At 42.2% G+C, this 19,609-nt stretch overlaps 2 protein-coding genes across 2 annotated transcripts in view; one reads left to right on the plus strand and one right to left on the minus strand.

Annotated features, from left to right (window-relative positions):
* Positions 1 to 7,488, minus strand: part of TMCC2 (transmembrane and coiled-coil domain family 2) — an 88,854-nt gene extending 81,366 nt beyond the window's left edge. The window contains exon 1 of the mRNA XM_037885376.2: positions 7,352 to 7,488. Within this exon, the coding sequence (XP_037741304.1) occupies positions 7,352 to 7,362 (11 nt within the window). The 5' untranslated portion in view covers positions 7,363 to 7,488. The remainder of the gene's footprint in view (positions 1 to 7,351) is intronic.
* The window catches only part of DSTYK (dual serine/threonine and tyrosine protein kinase), a 60,270-nt gene continuing 47,753 nt past the window's right edge, over positions 7,093 to 19,609 (plus strand). The window contains exon 1 of the mRNA XM_037885375.2: positions 7,093 to 7,640. Within this exon, the coding sequence (XP_037741303.2) occupies positions 7,121 to 7,640 (520 nt within the window). The 5' untranslated portion in view covers positions 7,093 to 7,120. The remainder of the gene's footprint in view (positions 7,641 to 19,609) is intronic.

Genomic DNA, 19,609 nt, shown 5'->3' on the forward strand with positions numbered 1-19,609 from the left:
ACCAATTACTTGCTATGTGACCTTGGACAAGTCACTTAGCCTCTATATAAAAGAGGGATGTCACTCATTGGGGTGAAGTCAACAGGAGTTTGGATGCAAAAGTATGCAGGATAGGGTTACCACCTGGCCGGTATTTGACCGGCCTGGCTGGTTTGTTTTTTTTATGGATTTGCCAGTGGCCAGAAAAATTATTTAATTTGCCAGGGTTTTTTTTTAATGTGGGTCTAAAGATTTGCATTAAATACACTGGGATATCAAATGTTAAGAGTGTCTGCGTCCAGCTAAAGATGCAGCAATGTTCCCATTTCCGTAGTTTAAATAAGAAAATTGTTATTCAATTTTATCTGTATGTGTTATCTCTCTAGATACTATAATAAGAGGCTGTTGAAGCGGGGAAGGGTGAATTGCAGAGTTGCCTTGTGGTTGGGGCAGGCTTGCCTCCTTGGGTAAGGGGTGAATGCTGGGTTTTTTGCATATCATAGTTGGTAACCCGAATGCAGGAGGAGGCCTAGTGTTTGTCGAACACTTAAAAGATCTTTGGCTGAAAGAAGCTATTCAGTGTTAGTCATGGTCATATTCAGTAATAGTACTGATTCCGTGTATCAATGGGTAAATGATGATGTTATAACCAATGGGCCAAACCCTGAAGTCCTTAGTCATATTTTGCTCAGCCTTTATTCAGTCACAACTCCTGCACAATGGCTAAAAATTACTTCAGTAGCTAAAAAATAATTAAGAGCCTCAGAACATGACCCTCTAACAATATCTTATTTGATGCTTACAGGTAATTTGCAAAAAGAAAAGGAGTTCTAGTGGCACCTTAGAGACTAACCAATTTATTTGAGCATAAGTTTTCGTGAGCTACAGCTCACTTCATCGGATGTAGCTCACGAAAGCTTATGCTCAAATAAATTGGTTAGTCTCTAAGGTGCCACTAGTACTCCTTTTCTTTTTGCGAATACAGACTAACACGGCTGCTACTCTGAAACAGGTAATTTGATTTACCCCAATGAAACAAAATGGTTTGGGTAGCTCACAGATGTCCTGTTTTATCAAGAAGGAAAAGCTCAGATGAAAATGGATTGTGATAGGTATGAAAGCTTCTCATCTTGTCTGCAGCATTTTTCTTATCTTCTTCTGTTTCTGACTGATGCATGTTATTTCAGCACAGAGCAGATGTGATCCAGTAGGTGGTCTTATTGCTTGGACTATTTCTGCAAAGAGTTATTTTTACTCTGTCCTGATATAGCTCCATAAGCACATTAGTTCATCTGCATGAGGTTTAGCATGCCTGTGTTATTCTTTGTCAAACACAAAACCTTAATGAACAAAGGTGCCCTTTTATTGATGTGGGTATGGAACAGGTTTTTTGGGTATCGAGGCTAATCTCTCGTGAGTGGAATTAAGCTTTGATTGATAAATTCACAAACATGGGAGTTTTCTTTAATTTTAAGGTATAAAATTTAAACAAACTATAATACATTGTTCTCCTACAGACCCTTCATTTGAAGATCTGAAAGGAGTTTACAAACATTAACCAGAAGAGCTTCCCAACACCTGTGGGCTACATATTGTTATATTCATTTTACGGGTAACTTAACTAAGGCACAGGACGGGGAGGTAATTTTGTGTGCAGTCACTCAGTGATGCCATGGCACCACCAGGACCAGAACCCACAAACCTTTATTCCCTAGCACCTGCTCTAACCACTAAACAGCACAGCATTATCACACTGTAGCCCCAATCCTGAGAAGTGCTGAGCACCTGCTGCCTCAATTGTTCATCATTCCACCTCTCACAATCAGGCCTAATGGCTGCATGATCTGGACTAAACAGTGAAGATACAATATATTGGTGAAGTTCCCTGTGCAGAAGGCCAGCAAAAGGCATACGTACCACTTAAGTGACACCTGAACCCTCAAAATATGACTTAAATGGCATTCAGTGGTGGACAGGCCTCATGCCATCACTCTGCACAGGGGGAGAATTTCACCCTTTGTGAACTATTCCAGCCTCCATAAACAATTTACTTTGCCAAACAAGGTTGCACTGTTTTCATAAAAATCCTAGCAACTGGGCATATCTTCTTAAAATAAAACATGGGAAAATAAAGGATTGTTCGTGTGAAGGAGAAGTTGCTATTTATTAGACACATTTTCCATTTGAATGGAAACAGTGTCTGTGGGATCTGTGCCAATTAGCTCTGTCTGGCACTCCAGAGATCAAGAGGGATCAGGACATGCCATTTGCAATAGGGGCTCAGTATTTCTTCTCTACTCTCATCCACTGAAAGATGCCAAGCGCCCTTTGTTGTGTGAGATACCGTAGATCAAGTCAAACGTACAGACTGACTTGTATCTGATCATAAAGAGCCTGATGTATAGTACATCTCATTGGTTTGTGGCCGCGCAGTGGGATTCTTGCTTTGTGGAGCCATGGTCAGTTTCTGCAGTCTTGGAAAGTGATCACCACACTCAAACAACTGCTAGGAGTTTGCTGAGGGTATTGTGGCCTCAGCAGCTCAGATGCCAGGAAAGAGCATGGAATATATAGATGTGATTGAAATGCTAGCATATATATATTCTGGTGATGTGCAGAGAGATAGAATCTGCTGGCTTTATTTTTATCAACCACAAGGCAATGAAATGTATTTGATTTCAAAAGAACAGTCAATTTCATGCAAGATATTTCCCACCATTCTTTTCTTAGGAAAAAAAAAAGCAAGTTAGTTTATTCGGTCTCTCTCTCTCTCTCTTGTATGACCTTACTACAGCACCAACATAGAACAGCAAATTAATCTGCTCTTTCGACCATATGCCCTTTTAGCATGCACAGCAAAGAGGGCCATGCCCCTTTCTGGGATACAGCCTTCCAAAATTCTGCTCCTGTCAGTGCCAACTATTCGGCTCAATATCTTGGGAAAGAAAAGGAACCAGGGGGAGGAAAGTGACTGTGGCAGTTGAAAAGTGCAGCTTAAGCTGATTTTATGACTGAAAGGTTAAGAGTAGGGAGGAGGGCACATTTAAATAGCGTTTTATCAGCAGGAAATGATATATAAAAAGGGAACCACAACCTCACACACAAAAATTGAATGTAATACTATGGATAATTTATGCATAAATCACTTATTTCAGCTCAACAGAGACCATAAGGGCCTAAGGGCATGGAAAGAGATCAAGAAAATGTGGAGAAGGCATAAAGAAGGGGTTTTGTTTTCTTTTTTTCAGATGGGAAATGGGCCATCCTGCTCTCAGTTACATAAGTGTAAATCTGGAGTAACATCTTTGAAATCTATGGAGTTATTCTGGATATACACCAGGTAACTGAGATCAGAATCTGGCCCTAAATACTGAGAACAGCCTTGGTGGACAACGTCACCATGGCAAATACAGTGGTGTTTTTGAAGATGCTGTTATATGGTTTCCTTAGGACAATGATGTGCTTTTTCACAGGGCACATGTCCGGGTGCATGGGATAGGCTTGGTACATTTTGTTTTTATTACGGGGAAAAGTTCCTTTAACTAGTAGAGTGAAAACAGAATTCTGGTCCCAAAAGTAGCATGCAGTTTGTTTTTGCATGTCACTGAAAACAAGGGAAGTCAGAAAGACCGGTGGGGTGGTTGTTTTTGAGGAAGTCTAATTCATTTCCACTTCAGACCCTATTCCCCATCCCATGCAAGGCCCAGACATTGGACTATCATTTGGAGAGGAGAAGGAGAATAACACAAAGTGCTGCCAACTCATATAAGTGTCAAGTATCAGGGGGTAGCCGTGTTAGTCTGTATCCACAAAAACAATGAGGAGGCTGGTGGCACCTTTAAAGACTAACAGATTTATTTGGGCATAAGCTTTCATGGGTAAAAACCACTTCTTCAGATGCACGCACTCTTATCAGTGACTCCCCTCAGTAACTGCTATCATCAGTGCTGCTAACGTCATGATTTTATTGCGAGTCTCACAGGATGTTGTTTGTGTTTGTGCACAAAAAATTACGTGTGAATCTCAACTTCCATTAAAGTACATTTCTGGCCCTTGGGTTGCAGAGAGAAGCTTGAGACTGGGACCCAAGTGCACCCTAAAGGTTGAGAAACAAGAAGACAAAAAGAACCCCACAGTTATTTTTATGTCTCATGATTTCTAAGACAATCTAATCTGGGGAGCCTGAGTCATGATTTTTGCGCATTTGGAGTTTGCAACACTGCGTCATGCTCCAAAAGAGTTTTGAGCCACCTCTTTCCAAACTCAGCATCATCAATTCAGCTGTTTGAATTCTTCATTGTCATTAATATTAGCTGAAAATCTAGCTCTTTTTGTTTTGCTTTTGAACCATTCATGAACTGATCTTCGCTACAGTGAACAAGTTAGTTAATGGTAAGTAATCACTGAAGAGTTTGGATGGACAATTTTTAGCCTTTGAATTGTCTGGCAATGATTCACTGCAGCTATTCATTCTTGGTTATATGTGTAATTAATTGTCTAAGTCACATGGTACTGATTTTCTGTTTGATTGAATTAACTTTTTAAACTGGAGAATGATGAAAAATAAATATACTTCCCAGTAGTCATTTGTGCTAACATCCATGAAACTTCTGGAATTTGCAAACATTTTCATTAGTCCAAATACTTATGGATCCACAAATATAAGAGTAAAGCCAGTTTGTTCATTAATATACTGACAAGTTACTAAGATGGCTCTAACCACATGGCAGAAGGAGCAAAGAGAGCAGGTGCCCCAACGGAGCTGGGTTTACAAGGAATGTAGGATCAGATTCTTGAACTATAATGTTGACAGGGATTGTGAGAAATATTAAAAAGCAGAATGCTAAATTCTAAAGCAGAAAGCGCAAACGGAAAATGAATTACATGGGTATTACCAATATGTCAAGGCAGCAATGGAATACTGTAAAAGAAACAAATTGTTCTTTACAAGGTAGGGAAGCTGTGGAAATTGCTTTACACCTGTCCAGGTCTGTGACATAAATAACTGTAGAGGGCTTTGGCAATAAATAATAACTTTAATTTTAAAAAAATATTTTTAAAAAGGGTCATCATCAGGATTAGACCATCTTTATCATTCTTGCTGTAATTCTTTTTTTTAATTATTATTTTTATCTTTAAATTCTGGGTGAATTTGGTGCTTTGAAAGCGAGCAAATGAACGACAGATCTGGCTAGAAGCCAGGCAGAATGACAGAAGCTACTGTGAAACCTTCCCCTTTCAGACCTGTGCTAATATTAACTCTGAGATGAACTGCAAGACCTTGGGTTGTCAAACTCAGGTAATTTGAGTGAGTGAGAATTAAAAACAAAAATGATGAGGTGAGTTCTTAAGTGATTCGTTTTATCATCATTACATGAGATCCAATTAATATTTCTTTCTTATCACTGTCCAAAACCAGTGCTGAAAAATGTTTATCAATACTAAAAATATTTGGCGGGTAGGGCAAAATATTTCTAGCAGGTCATGAGGTTTCAGGCCTTTAAATCATGTCATTCTGATTACCACCTTCTAACAAGTGACTCAGTGGGTCTTCAGCAGGAACATAGGAATTCCCATACTGCATCACACCCTGTGGCTCACAATCTCTCTGGTCCCCAATCAGCAAAATATTTAAGCATGTGATTCAGTCTATCCCTATTCAGCAAACAGTTAAGCACATACTTAGCTTAAGACAATGGGACCTAAGCATGTGCTTAAAGTTAAACTGTTTAACGGTAGAGGGAAGGACTGCTGAATCAGGACCTCGCTGCCTCAGGTTCCTCAAGAACAGAATGGAGATAATACTGTTTACCTGCTTCACCAGAACTGTTGTAGGATTTAGACCCTGATCCTGCTAAAACAAATTATGGGCAAATCTCTACACCTACAATGTCCATGGGGTTCCATGCAATGACAAGGTTCTGCCCACTGAGAATCAGCTGGGACTTTAAATAGTGTTCGTAAAGTAGTTTGATGAAAGGTGCGAGAAGAGGGAAAAATATTATTAAACATCTTCAGTGGCAATATGTTCATAAAACACCACCAACAAAAGCCCTATCACACCAAAACACCATAATGCACACACAATTTTCCCTCTGGGAAGAGAATGAGAGAAAGAACAAACCACATGTGACAAATATTAAGTCATGTCACTTATTGCCCTACTGGAAGGCACTCAGATGCTATGGGGATAAGCACGCTATAAGAACCTATATAGAGCGGAACAGAAAAGCATTTTTTTCTCATCCTTAAATTCAAGGCTCTTTGTGGTCTCCTTGTGCACTAAAAGTTCCTGTCACCGTTTTTGTAAGTATGCAGCTCCTCATCTTTGCCCTGGTGTCCTTGCCAAGACTTCCCATCCCCTTTCCCTACCGTTGAGCTGCAGCTTAACATAGGAATTGCTAGACTGGGTCAGACTGGTAGTGTGTCTAATCCAATATCCCATCTTCGACAGTGTCCAATACCAGCTCCTCCAGAGGAAGAAACCCTGTACTAGGCTGCTATGGGGTAACCTGCCTCTAGGGAAAGTATCCTTCTACCCTCCTGCCCCAATAAATAGAAGTTATAAAGGTCCCCATAGAAAGGGAATCTGACCTCTCTCCCCACAGAAAGGAGATGTGCCCCCTATAGAGTGGTGTCTCCCCATAGCAAGGGGATCTGCCCTCTCTCCCCCTAGAAAGGGAACATGCCCCCTATAGAGGGGTGTCTCCCCATAGCAAGGGGATCTGCCCTCTCTCCCCCTAGAAAGGGAACATGCCCCCTATAGAGGGGTGTCTCCCCATAGCAAGGGGATCTGCCCTCTCTCCCCCTAGAAAGGGGGTGCGCCCCCTATAGAGGGGTGTCTTCCCATAGCAAGGGGATCTGCCCTCTCTGCCCATAGAAAGAGGATGATGTGCCCCTCACGTATGGGTCTCTCCCCACGCGAAGAGGCCGGCCCTGCAGCAGGAGGCTCACCCCCCCCCAAAGGGGCGTGGCGACGGCAATGCAGCGCTGATCAGGAATCCTATTGCAAAGGACTACACATCCCATGGTGCACCGAGGGGCAATCGCCGCAGCAAGCACCTCCCCACTAGAGGACTACAATTCCCACAGTGCCCTGCATCAGACGCGCAGATACCCTAGGCAGAGGACTACCACCCCCATGGTGCATTGCGGGACGGGGGTCCTCCCACCCGCCGCCTCCCCCTTCCCTCCGCGGCGCCCGGATAAAGGTTCCGCTCCGTGCGCACTGCGGTTCGGCGCGGCGCTGCCAGCGAAGACGGCGGCGGGGCCCGGCCGCGGGGCGCTGTTCCCTCGCGGAGAAGGAGGCCGAGGCTACAGCCTGGCAGCGGCGGAGTCTCCGCCGGGGTGGGGCTGGGGTAGCGGAACCGACCTGGAGGACATGGACGGTGGAGGCGCCCCCCCGACTAGGGGCCACGGTACCGGGGGCGGAGTGATCCGCGAGCTGTGCCGCGGCTTCGGCCACTACAACCGGCACCTGGCGCGGCTGCAGCACAACCTGCGGGAGACCAAGAAGTTCTTCCGCGACATCAAGTACTCCCAGGGGCAGCCCTTCCCCATCGTGGCCGTCCCCCCCGGGCCCGGGGAGCCGCCGCCGCCGGCCGTCCTCCCCACGCCCGGCTCTCGGGACAGCGCCCCCAGCGGCAGCGTGCTGCAGGCCGGTGAGAGGGGAGCTCCCCGACTGGGCTAATGGGGGGAGCACCTCTGGGGTGGGGTTCAGAGGGGGGAGGGGCAGCTCGGGGGGCGGGGCCGCGTGGTGGAGCCTCCGTGGGCGGGGGGAGCCTGTGGCGCAAAGCTGGGTTTAGGGGTGATGTGTAGGGTGGGGAGCGGTGGGGGGACCCGTGGGGTAGAGTGTGCGTGACTGTAGGAGGGGTGGGGGGCGGTGTATTGGGGGTGGGGGGGGAGCTGGGCGGGGGGGCATGGTAGGGAGGGGCGGTGTATGGGGAGGGGAGCTGGGCGGGGGGGCATGGTCGGGAGGGGCGGTGTATTGGGGGTGGGGGGGGAGCTGGGCGGGGGGGTCATGGCCGGGAGGGGCGGTGTATTGGGGGGGGGAGCTGGGCGGGGGGGTCATGGCCGGGAGGGGCGGTGTATTGGGGTGGGGGGGGTCATGGCCGGGAGGGGCGGTGTATTCCAGGGAAGAATAGGGCTGATCTCTGGGCAGAATAAGTGGTTTATGGCGCTGGTGCAACAAAAACGGGGTAGAAAGTGTGGATGTGGGTGGGGGAGACAGAGGGAGAGATGCACAGAAAGGAGGAAAGGGCTGAGCACGCTGAGCTCCAGTGGCGTATTGGGGAGGAGAGGGGAAACTCGGTGTGACACGGGGGCATTGATACAAAAGGTGAGATGTGGTGGCAAATTAAAGGAGGTGAGGTTCTTGCTAGGAGATTATGGGTGCTGATTGGTGGTAGTTTTGCGATTACTGTAAAATTGAATGATTTATGTACATTGCAGTTTGCTTCAGTAAAAGGTCTCAGAAGTAACCATGTTCAATTCTTTTCATTTCCCCCCCACCTATGAGCGGTTGTAAACCGCCATGATACAAACCTCTTTATGGTATGTACAGGTTTCAGAGGGGTAGCTGTGTTTGTTTTTACTGATAAAAACTATGAGGAGTCCTTGTGGCACCTTAGAGACTGACAAATTTATTTGGGTATAAGCTTTTGTGGGATTTGTTAGCCTCTAAGGTATCACAAGGATTTCTCATTGTTTTTATGATATGTGGAAGTTCAGCTTCCAGGGAATATCTTTTATGAGAAGGACCTACTGCAATTAACAGCTTTATAAACCTTTCCGTGCACTCAGAAGTAATTCCTGAAGTGTACATGAAGTTTTTCTTTATTAGCTTTTTGCTCAATAGGCCTTGTGCCCCAACTGTTAAACATCCTGATATAAAAATCTGTTGTTCTTGTGAGACTTAAAATCTGTCACACTCAAAATAAAGTGTTCTATATAGAACACCTGAGACTGAAAGGGCTACTCTAAAAATCCAATCTATTTCTTACCACTGATGCTTTTTGTTTACATTCTATTTTTTGTGGTTTTTGTTTTTAGTTTCCGAGGCAATAGGAAACAAACCAATCAGTTTCACTTCTGGTTTTAGCCAGCTTTGATGTGATTTGTGCATTGTCACAATACTGAAAACACTTGGCTTGCAAACATTGGAGGAGAAATGTTTAAATACAAATGAAACTGTCTGCAGTGATATTTTTGACTTCTATAATGTAAACTTTTTCCTTTTGGGTGTTAAACTTGTTTAAAAACCTCTCAGTTTAGGGCATAAACTGTACCTGTCTTCACCCCTTTAAACTGTTAGGTTATTCGAAATTTTACATTGTTTGTTTTTCAGTAAAAAGAAAAGGAGTACTTGTTGCACCTTAGAGACTAACCAATTTATTTGAGCAGAAGCTTTCGTGAGCTACAGCTCACTTCATCAGATGAATCCAATGAAGTGAGCTGTAGCTTACGAAAGCTTATGCTTAAATAAATTGGTTAGTCTCTAAGGTGCCACAAGTCCTCCTTTTCTTTTTGCGAATACAGACTAACACGGCTGTTACTCTGAAACCTTTTATAGTGGTAAACACCCATTTTTTCATGGTTTGTATGTATAAGAACATCTTCTGTATTTTCTACAGTATGCATCCGATGAAGTGAGCTGTAGCTCACAAAAGCTTATGCTCAAATAAATTGGTTAGTCTCTAAGGTGCCACAAGTATTTCTTTCACTACAAAAGGTTTTCTCTCCCCCCACCCCACTCTCCTGCTGGTAATAGCTTATCTGGAGTGATCACTCTCCTTACAATGAAAAGGAGTACTTGTGGCACCTTAGAGACTAACCAGTTTATTTGAGCATGAGCTTTCGTGAGCTACAGCTCACTTCATCGGATCCGATGAAGTGAGCTGTAGCTCACGAAAGCTCATGCTCAAATAAACTGGTTAGTCTCTAAGGTGCCACAAGTACTCCTTTTCTTTTTACGAATACAGACTAACACGGCTGTTACTCTGAAACCTCTCCTTACAATGTGTATGATGATCAAGGTGGGCCATTTCCAGCACAACTCCAGGGCTTAACAAAGACGTGGGGGGGGGTAGGAAAAAACAAGGGGAAATAGGTTACCTTGCATAATGACTTAGCCACTCCCAGTCTCTATTTTCCCTTGTTTTTTCCTACCCCCCGCCCCCTCCTCAGACGTTCTTGTTAAACCCTGGATTTGTGCTGGAAATGGCCCACCTTGATTATCATACACATTGTAAGGAGAGTGATCACTTTAGATAAGCTATTACCAACAGGAGAGTGGGTTTGTGTGTGTGGAGAGGAAAAAAAAAAAGGGGGGGGGGGACGACCCTGGATTTGTGCTGGAAATGGCCCAACTTGATTATCATACACATTGTAAGGAGAGTGATTACTTCAGATAAGCTATTACCAGCAGGAGACTGGGGTGGGGGGAGAGAACCTTTTGTAGTGGTAAACACCCATTTTTTCATGGTTTGTATGTATAAGAACATCTGTATTTTCCACAGTATGCATCCGATGAAGTGAGCTGTAGCTCACGAAAGCTTATGCTCAAATAAATTGGTTAGTCTCTAAGGTGCCACAAGTACTCCTTTTCTTTTTGTGAATACAGACTAACACGGCTGTTACTCTGAAACTTGTTTTTCATTGTTGTTCCAACATGAGCCCTTGCATGACTACCTAGTTTTGAATGTCCGATCACGTGACCTTTAGATATCAAGGTGGCAAAGAAGGCCTGAGCAGACTGTTAAGCAGTCACTGGGCAGGTTACTGTGGCCATGTACATAGTGTCAATGACTGGTCCAGAACTGCAGTTTGTTCAGTGGCTGTGTAACATCCTGCCATTGTAGATATAAGAATGTCTTAAGTTATGACAAGACATGAGCATCTGCTGCATGCATGCTAAGGTCATGGTCCTGCGTGTTACCTCAGCATGTGAGTAATCAACTTGGTTGAATGGAACTACTTGCTTGCATAATGTTATTTCATGTGCTTAAGTGTTTCCTGGATGGGTGTCTAAAGCTGATATAACTGTGTGAGATTTTGGGGCTGCTTTCTTCTGGTTAAAATATTTAAAAGAAAAAGTTATTATCTTAGTGCCTGAACTCGTGTTTTGTAGAACCTAATTGTAACAGAGGGGAGAGACTTTTAGAGTGCCTTAGGAATCAAGGAGCACAGCTCCTATTGATTTTTCAGGAAAGCACTCGCCTTGCAGAGTTTGCGTCTTCAATGCTGTAGCATTCTGTACAGTGCATGTGAATCGGGAAGTAAAACATACTAGTGTCTTTATTGTCCAGGTTGAGATAGACTTCCTGAAATGCTACACTTTTAGTTTACTTTCTAAATTCAAAAGGTGATGATATCCAAAGAGGTCTATTTAAAATAATAAAAAATAACAAACCTAGCCCTAGCTTGTTTTCAATCATGGCAGCTAGTGTTCTAAAATAACATTATAGAAATACCTGGCCCCAAATAAGCCACTGGGAAACAAGCTATCTAAAAGTTAGCTTGCCTTCACTTTGTTCTGTATCAGTATCAAATGCATCTGGTAAGCTGAATCGCAGCCATTCTAGTTTTATTGAAAAAGGAGGTTAAAATAATAGTTGGCTGGTTGTGGGACCTGAGAGTCCTGTCTTTCATGTTGTATTTGAAAGACTTTTAAAACAAATCTTAACACATCTGGGGATTAGGAGGGTGACAGCTAAAAGCTGTTGGTAATGGACAAATGAATGATCACAGATTTAAAGGATGGGTCTCCTCTACCCAGTGTGCATCAAGCACTAAGACAACTACTGTAATTTCTTTGTCAGCAATACAAGCAAAATTAACTTCAGAGGATGGAAGCTTGGGGATTATGCTAGTTACTGTTAAAGGGAGAACACCTTTGTAGCATCACTGTTTGTGTGTCTTGGGTTTAAAAACAAGACATTGTCACAGATACACATGTATCAAGAAATTTCTACTGTGGTTTTATAATAATGAAAAATGTTTCTAAAGAGAGGCTTCTCATTAGCCTACTTCAGTGTTAAAGCTGCTTCTTGTACAAAACTCTGGCTGTTCCTCTTTGTCTTCCCTAGCCGTCATGTTTCATATTGAGTCTTTACATAATGGAATCTCCCAGGGGTTCTGATCAGGGGTTTATCGATGCTACCAGGTTCTACTCTCGTATGTAAAGAAATGGCAAAATAAAACCCACCAGACAATTGACTAAGGGTTGTTTAGGGTTGCCATAACTCTAGTTGAAAACTGGTCCCCTTTTGGCAGTGGTGATAGGGCAAGCTGTTTGCTCCATCTGATAAAAAGAGATCAATTAAGATATCTCCTATGTAACGTGCACCTTACGAAACTGAATCCTGTGTCTACTGCACTGAACAGTGATTAACAAATTGCAAAATACAAATGGAATCTGAAGAGAAGATGCCTTACGTAACTCAGTTTTAAAATTGGTACCGAAGAGAAACCATGCAGTAATCAGGAATTGAGAGCTGTGGTACCCATAGTGTTTAGAGTACCTGCAAAGAGGAAAAGGTGACATCTGTAGGTGCTGCATGGAATGGAATGTGATCTAATTGAATTGTGGGATGGACAGCTAATCTGAATTGATGTTGTAGTCAAGGTGAGTAAATGGAATGAACATATGTGGCTCTTAAATAAGGAATGCTGTGGTCTTGAACATAGCATTGTTGGCATATGTGGTAGGATAGCAACAATGGTTACCCTGATTTTATTTTGTATCTCAGCGGTAATTTAAACAAAATAAATAGCAAAGAAAACACCATACTTTGCAAAAAGATGCATTCATGGGAGAGGTACTTGGCTGCATACTTTGCTTAATTAAATAAAGTAACCAGGGATGCACTCGTAAATAGGTACTAACAATCCCTTTTACTGTTTGAGAAACTGTTTCCCTTACTCTAGACCTAGCATCCTTATGAATTCTTCTGAAACAAGACCCTACCATACCATGAGAGCTGGGGAAGGTTTGAGATGGGACTTGTGTGGAAAGGAAGGGAAATCCTCAGACACTCTTTTGGAGAACAGACTTTGAAACTGCCATGCTGCCCAATGTCCCTATCCTTACCTTGAGGTGATTAGCTCACTCTCCTGGTCTTTTACATCTGGTCCTCCAATAAACACAGTTTTGTTCTCTTCAAGCTCTGCCAGCAGTTTATTTGAAAGGTATATCATTCTGAAACCTAAAACCGTTTAGCCTGGGTTTCTTAATGTTTTGGCTGTCTTACTTTGGACCCTATTGTGAAGTTCAGTTATTTTCCTCTTTTTTTGGTATATAGGCATCTAGAGATGAACCCAGAGGTTAGTTTGATCCGCTGTAGCAGTGCTTCAGAACTGACAACAGAACATCAAGCGTAGCACTTTTACGCTTGACTTTGTACAATGCTGTATATACGACTATTGATCATTACTCTTTTGAAAGTGTTCTTAAACAGCAACCACAGAACGCTTGTCATGGCTTTTTTATGACCTGTTTTTGCTTCCTGTTCATCTAACAAGGTTACACATCATGCTTAAAATAACCACTTGCTTTATTTGTATTGCAGCAATCCCCAAAGGATTGAGGACACCATTGTGCTTAGAGATGGCAAAGATATGAAAACAAGATTCCTAACACTGAGACTAGTTTTAAAAGGCTATTAGACTACTTGCTGGGTGGTACTTGGCACTACTCTGGCTCAATGCTGCTTTGACAGATCCTGTTCAAATAGATGAGAGAAATGCTGCTGTGGCTTACAGGGTTTAAAATAAGGTATAGACAGGGCCCAGCTCCACATATCATGAAGACAGTGGCCATGTTATCAGTATAGTCATGGCTGCTCTTATAAGAGTCTGCTTTGGCATGTTGATTAGCAAAGTGTGTGTGTGTAAATATATATGTATGTGTGGTCTTTTTTTTTTTTAAAAGACATCTGCAAAATGATTTTGTGGGGGTAAGGGCACTTCGCGGGCACTTTCAATCTATGTACTTATATTCTAAATTATGTAATAGATCAAAGGGGTGCACTTGATCTATACAGGGCAGAAATGCCCCTTACTGGAACTCTTCAACTCCATAGTGCTGCTGTGTTCAAAATGTGCTATCCTTTGTATAGCATAGGAGATGGGGTGCCAGAATGTGGGGGTCACGGGGCCATGGCTCCACGACTTTTACTGGCCATAAGGGTGAATGGTAGAGATGGGGGAGCCTTGGGGGAAGGGGTGCTATGGGGGGGACCTGGTTTGGGCACTGGTGACCTCCCCCCACTTTTAGGAAGCTTTTCACCGCTCATGATAGGAGGAAACTTACACCCATGCAGAACTTTAGCTTCTATAACTCTTTCAAGGTCAGTAGTGTAGTTATCGGTTTCCCATAGCTTACTGCCTCCATTAAAATGTAACTTGGGTGACTGACTGCAGTGGTTTTCCCCTCTGGTGCCCGCAAACCAAATTTGTGAGTGACCTTAGATTTCATCTTTGCTGTACAGCCAGTTCTTTGGTTAATAGATTGTGAATCCTTCAGACAGGGATCATCCTTACCTCTGCCTAGCAAATGAGCCGCTGGCTTTGGTCAGGGTTTCTGAGTGCTGCTGTAAACTTAGTGGTAGTAAAATAGTTTTAAATGGGGCACAACTGCTGCTTTGGGCATGGCAAATGAGCAATACTAACCACAAGGAATATCCTTTCTCCAGTAAATCTTGTCATCTAATTTTAGTCTTGAGTTGCAGATTCAAAGGCTCTCATGGTACCATACGTTTCTAGGCCCATGAGTGAGAATCTCTCAGTTGCAATGGCACTTACAGACCCAGGGTCTCTTCTCCTTGGATTCTGGAGCAGGAGGAGAGATTCTGTTGGTGGAGAAAGTGAAGTCGCTTCAGGTGGACCTTGTTCACTTAAATCTTAATGATTTCTTCTTCAGCTAGTTTCTCTGATGCTGGAGGTGGGTACCTTAAACGTACTTTGGGATGCTTCATGAACTTTAAGGAGTGTGGCTTCAAGTGTTTGAATTTTTCCAAGCTGCGGGCAACCAGACGGATACCGACTAGCTATTCTGTAGATTTCAGTAAGCGCTGTTTTACCTTTATTGCTGAGGTGTGTTGGCCTCATATGGTTGGCTGTGGAACTGATATTTTCTTAATGATTTCACTTATACTTCTAACTTCTGTCTTGGGTGCCTAGAATATAGAGAAGGTGCTTTTTAAAAATTCTGTATTGCTTGATTGATAAAACCAAAACTGGCAGTATAGGGAATACAGTTGTATTCCGAAATGAGATGAGCCATAGGTAGTGCACAACTTGGCTTTGCATAGAAATGGATAACTGCAAGAGTGAAGGTGAAATTCTGCCCTATTTATGCGCTAACGATCTCTAAGTGAATGTCAAAGAAGCCAGTGCAAGTACAGTGTGTAGCAGAAACTCTAGCTCTTTTTTTCTTAATGGATGGGTGCATGTGTGAGTTGATTTGTAATCTGTGAAGAAATGCCCTCAGCAAACTAGACTTGTTTTGCCAAGTAGTTGTGACTCTGAGTTATAAAATCCATTTTGGTGAGACACTCTTGGTCCTGAATCAGCTATTTTCATCAAAAAGCTAAATAGGACCCACATGTTTGGAAGCTTCCCTATGGGTACTTATTTGAAGTTTGTCCTATAACATCAACTGATGTGGTGTAAATTCCCCCAGTAAAATCAGCATAATTGCTTTTGCCATAAGCGCACTTCATCATCTGCAGTACTCTGGATTTGGTTCACTCGTTTCCTAGTAAATAGCTTTAAAAATTATCTGACATACCAGTGACTTATTACGGAAATTGGGGTTTGAGATTCTCCCATCATCCTGAACCTTTCTATGCTGACCAACTGCATCTGTGTCCTCTGAGTGCTGTGTGAACCTTCCCTTTGATTTCTTTGCCCCCAGTATCTTTCAGTCTCTTGGTATGGCAAAAATAGTACTGTTTGGTGCAGTTTATATTTCAGCTTGGTGAATGCAATTTTAATTTTTTTTACAATTTTGACCAATACTATTTATTTTATTTTTTTTTAAGCATTTTTATTTTTATCAATTTAAATTTTCAGTTGTTTAAAACCCATAATTTTGTGTGGTTTTTTTCCCCTATTTTTATTGATGTGAATTTTCACACTTGCAGGAAATTGTGTGTGACAACAGTGATTGACTTTTTAAATCTCAATGTCTGCAATGTCACATGTCAAAATATATAAAGTAAATTTCCTCAACTTTAAGTTCTCAAACAGCATTTTTCTTTGCCTGTTTGTAAATTTCAGTTATTATTGATAGAAATATTTTTTCATGTGTGTACAGTGAAATCAAAGTTTACCAACCATTACTGATAAAAATGTAATCTTTCCAAACCTTTTTTATATTTATAGAAGGACAGTCCTTAATGAGTTTACTGTTTAGAGGTTTGTTTGAATTGTTTTGCTATCTCAGTCCAGTATAGGCACAGCACAGAAACCACCTTCATAATTAAGCCCCTGGTGATAGACTGGTATCACATGTGCTATGGATGTCTTTTGTCTATGGTGTAAGTTCCAAGTTTGCTCTGAGCATGCATACTCTAGTCAAGAGTTGACACTGTATTATGGTAGGTTTCAGAGTAGCAGCCGTGTTAATCTGTATTCGCAAAAAGAAAAGGAGCACTTGTGGCACCTTAGAGACTAACAAATGCATCCGATGAAGTGAGCTGTAGCTCACGAAAGCTTATGCTCAAATAAATTTGTTAGTCTCTAAGGTGCCACAAGTGCTCCTTTTCTTTTTGTGTTATCGTAGTTGATTTAATTCACTGGCTCAATCACTTACACTAACTATAACAGATTAACTTGTTGAATGGATGCTGGTCACTGATGGATGTTATGTGCAGGAAGAAGGATGAAAATATACAAGCTTGTAGCACCAGGCATGTTCTGATCAACTCAGTAATTCATCTTCTTTAGGCTGCTGTATTCTTGGTGAGAGGTGTGGGGGTGAGTGTGCAAGAGCATACATATACTTGTGATAGCTTTCCACACTAGTCAAGGAAAGTCTGGAAGAATCCTTACAAATTGTTTGTTTGAACATGTCTTCACAAGGTCCTGCTGTATTGAGTGTTACAGCTGCAGTGATGACTTTGTGTGCAGTGTTTAAGTTTGATATGTTCATGCTAGGTCTTGGTGGAACAAGCTTGCATTCCAATCTAAGGTGCAGTAGGTCTGTAAGTATGCTAAGACATGATTCACTTCTTGCTCTGTCTCAGAACTTTCAAACCCAATGTTTTGTAAGCTGCTACCCAGAGTTGGCTGAAATTTTCAGTGCAGTTAGTGCTGAGGCTAGTCTGATGTGGGTATGAATTCTGGAAAGGCGTAAACCACAAAATTAGCATTTTTTGGTGTTCAAGATGCAGCTTCAAGTTTTTCAATAGAAGAAATGAATCATTTCTCAATATCTGAGGGTTTTATACTGCTACCCATCACTGAGGGCCATCTGGGTAAAATCAGTACCAATAGCTAAGTCCCTAATGGAGTTTTGAGCACTCTTCCATTTTCAGGGTCAAATCTTTGTTTGGGGAGTTGGGGAAACGTCGAAGGTGGAAGATGTTCATATTGTGAGCCTCACTTTTGTGGTGGAAAGTTTTTTCTTAATAAAAGTAAGACTTATTGAGCGTTGCTGTCGTACACTTGATGATCTGAATTATGGACCGGTAAACCTCACAGCTTTTTGTTTTTGCTTAGACACTTAATACCTAATTAACAAAGTGTGCTGCCCCTAATCTGAATGATGTTAGTAAAATTAGATTAATGGATAGCTAATTGTAATGTAGGCTAAAATAATAGCCCTCTTTGTCAAATGTTAACAGACTTAAGTTAGTAGTATTGGGAAATATTTCCCAATATCAGAGGACTCATTGTTTCCTCAGGATTTGAGTTGCTGAACACAATAGCTGTTGGTTTAAGCAGGTTCCCTTCATAGCAAACCTGTTACAAAACCACACACTAACTGGCCATCTGGTCTATGGTGGCTTTTTAGAGATTCTACTGAAGACCTTTTAGATGGTGTTGATAACGCAGTTTTCCTGTGGAAAAGATTGTATTAAATGCCGTGTATGCTTACAAAAGCATCAAGGAACCGGGGGAAAGTGTATTTGTAATTGTTGAAGTCAAGGGGAATCTTGTACATATATCTAGGGCGATGATGGTCCAGACTGTGCATAGAAAGGGCCATTTTTATAAGTAGTTTTGAAATGGTCTGAATCCCACATAGTAGATTTTCTTCCTGTGCTTTCAGTGAGACAATGTACTTTCCTGAAAGTGCAGCCTGTGAAACATGTAGTCTAAGGCCATGTTTACACTTTGCGGAGATGGAAGCTCGATTTTTAGTGGGTCTAGTGAAGACTCACTAAATAGGGAGCGCTCTGCAGTCAGGTTGACTCACCTTACTCCTCTTGTTCCGGTGGCGTACCGAAGTCGACGGGAGAGTTTCTCCCGTCAACACAGCATGGTATAGACAACACAGTAAGTCAATCTAAGCTATGTCGACTCCAGCTACTTTATTCACGTAGCTGGAGTAGCATAATTTAGGTCGACTTACCCCAGTAGTGTTGACAAGGCCTAAGACTATTATACTCATGTCTGATTCAATTTGATGTATGGAAACTTCCTTAGGTCACCTTATTAAAACTTCTAGTGTGTTCAAAGCCCACTCTCTTTTTAACTAGTCGTACTTCATATGTCCACCAGGTATATGATCAAGGCTCTTCCATTTATGAAACCAACTTGCTGCTCAAGTATTGGCATGTGGTATTCATGGTGATGTTGCATTGCTGATCTGATTATCAATTGAAGGATGAACAATTAAAAGCTCTGGAACATTAGCATCACATCATTTCTCAATGCTCTCTCAAAGTATTGGGGTGTGCTTAGTCTCTTGTAGGTGAAAATGTTATGAAACGCATTGAGTCTTGTGAGAAGTGTGTCTCTGAAACTAAACCTAATCCCTGAGCCTTATCAAGACGCATGTTACCTAGTGTCCTTAATGCTGCATAACTTTTGTTATGTTGAGCTTATGCTCAAATAAATTGATTAGTCTCTAAGGTGCCACAAGTACTCCATAACTTTTTTGTATGTGATACTTACAGGAATCACTTGACCTGACACTGAAGTGCAGACCCTTGGTGATACAACAGCTGTTTAAACACTACCACTCTATAGTAACTTAGGGCAGGAAGTAGAAGAAATCCATATCCAATGGAAACTCAAAAGGGAATTATTAGGTGAGCAAACAACTACTCAAGTTAGAGTTGGACCAGGATACCTGGGCAATGCTCCCGGCTCTTCCAAAAATTGGGTTCTGTAGTTTCCCAGTGGTCAGGACCTACAAGTTAAGTCCACAATGCTCTGTCTGGCTGCACAGCAACCACTTGGCATAGCGTACCGGTTCATTATCGACAGGGCGTTAGTGACAAAATAGATGGCATTATTTCTGCAGCATTTTGTTTCTTCCTTTGATGTTTACCAACCAGGTACTGATAAACTTTTGCTACTAGACTTATAAGAGCTTATCGGATAAGATGTAGGTGTGATTTATGGTCTTTCTGTGAGCTATTGGAAAAACCAAGTTAATTTGACAGTTAAGATTACA

The sequence above is a fragment of the Chelonia mydas genome, chromosome 21 (assembly GCF_015237465.2).
Source record: "Chelonia mydas isolate rCheMyd1 chromosome 21, rCheMyd1.pri.v2, whole genome shotgun sequence".
NCBI classification, from domain to species: domain Eukaryota; kingdom Metazoa; phylum Chordata; order Testudines; family Cheloniidae; genus Chelonia; species Chelonia mydas.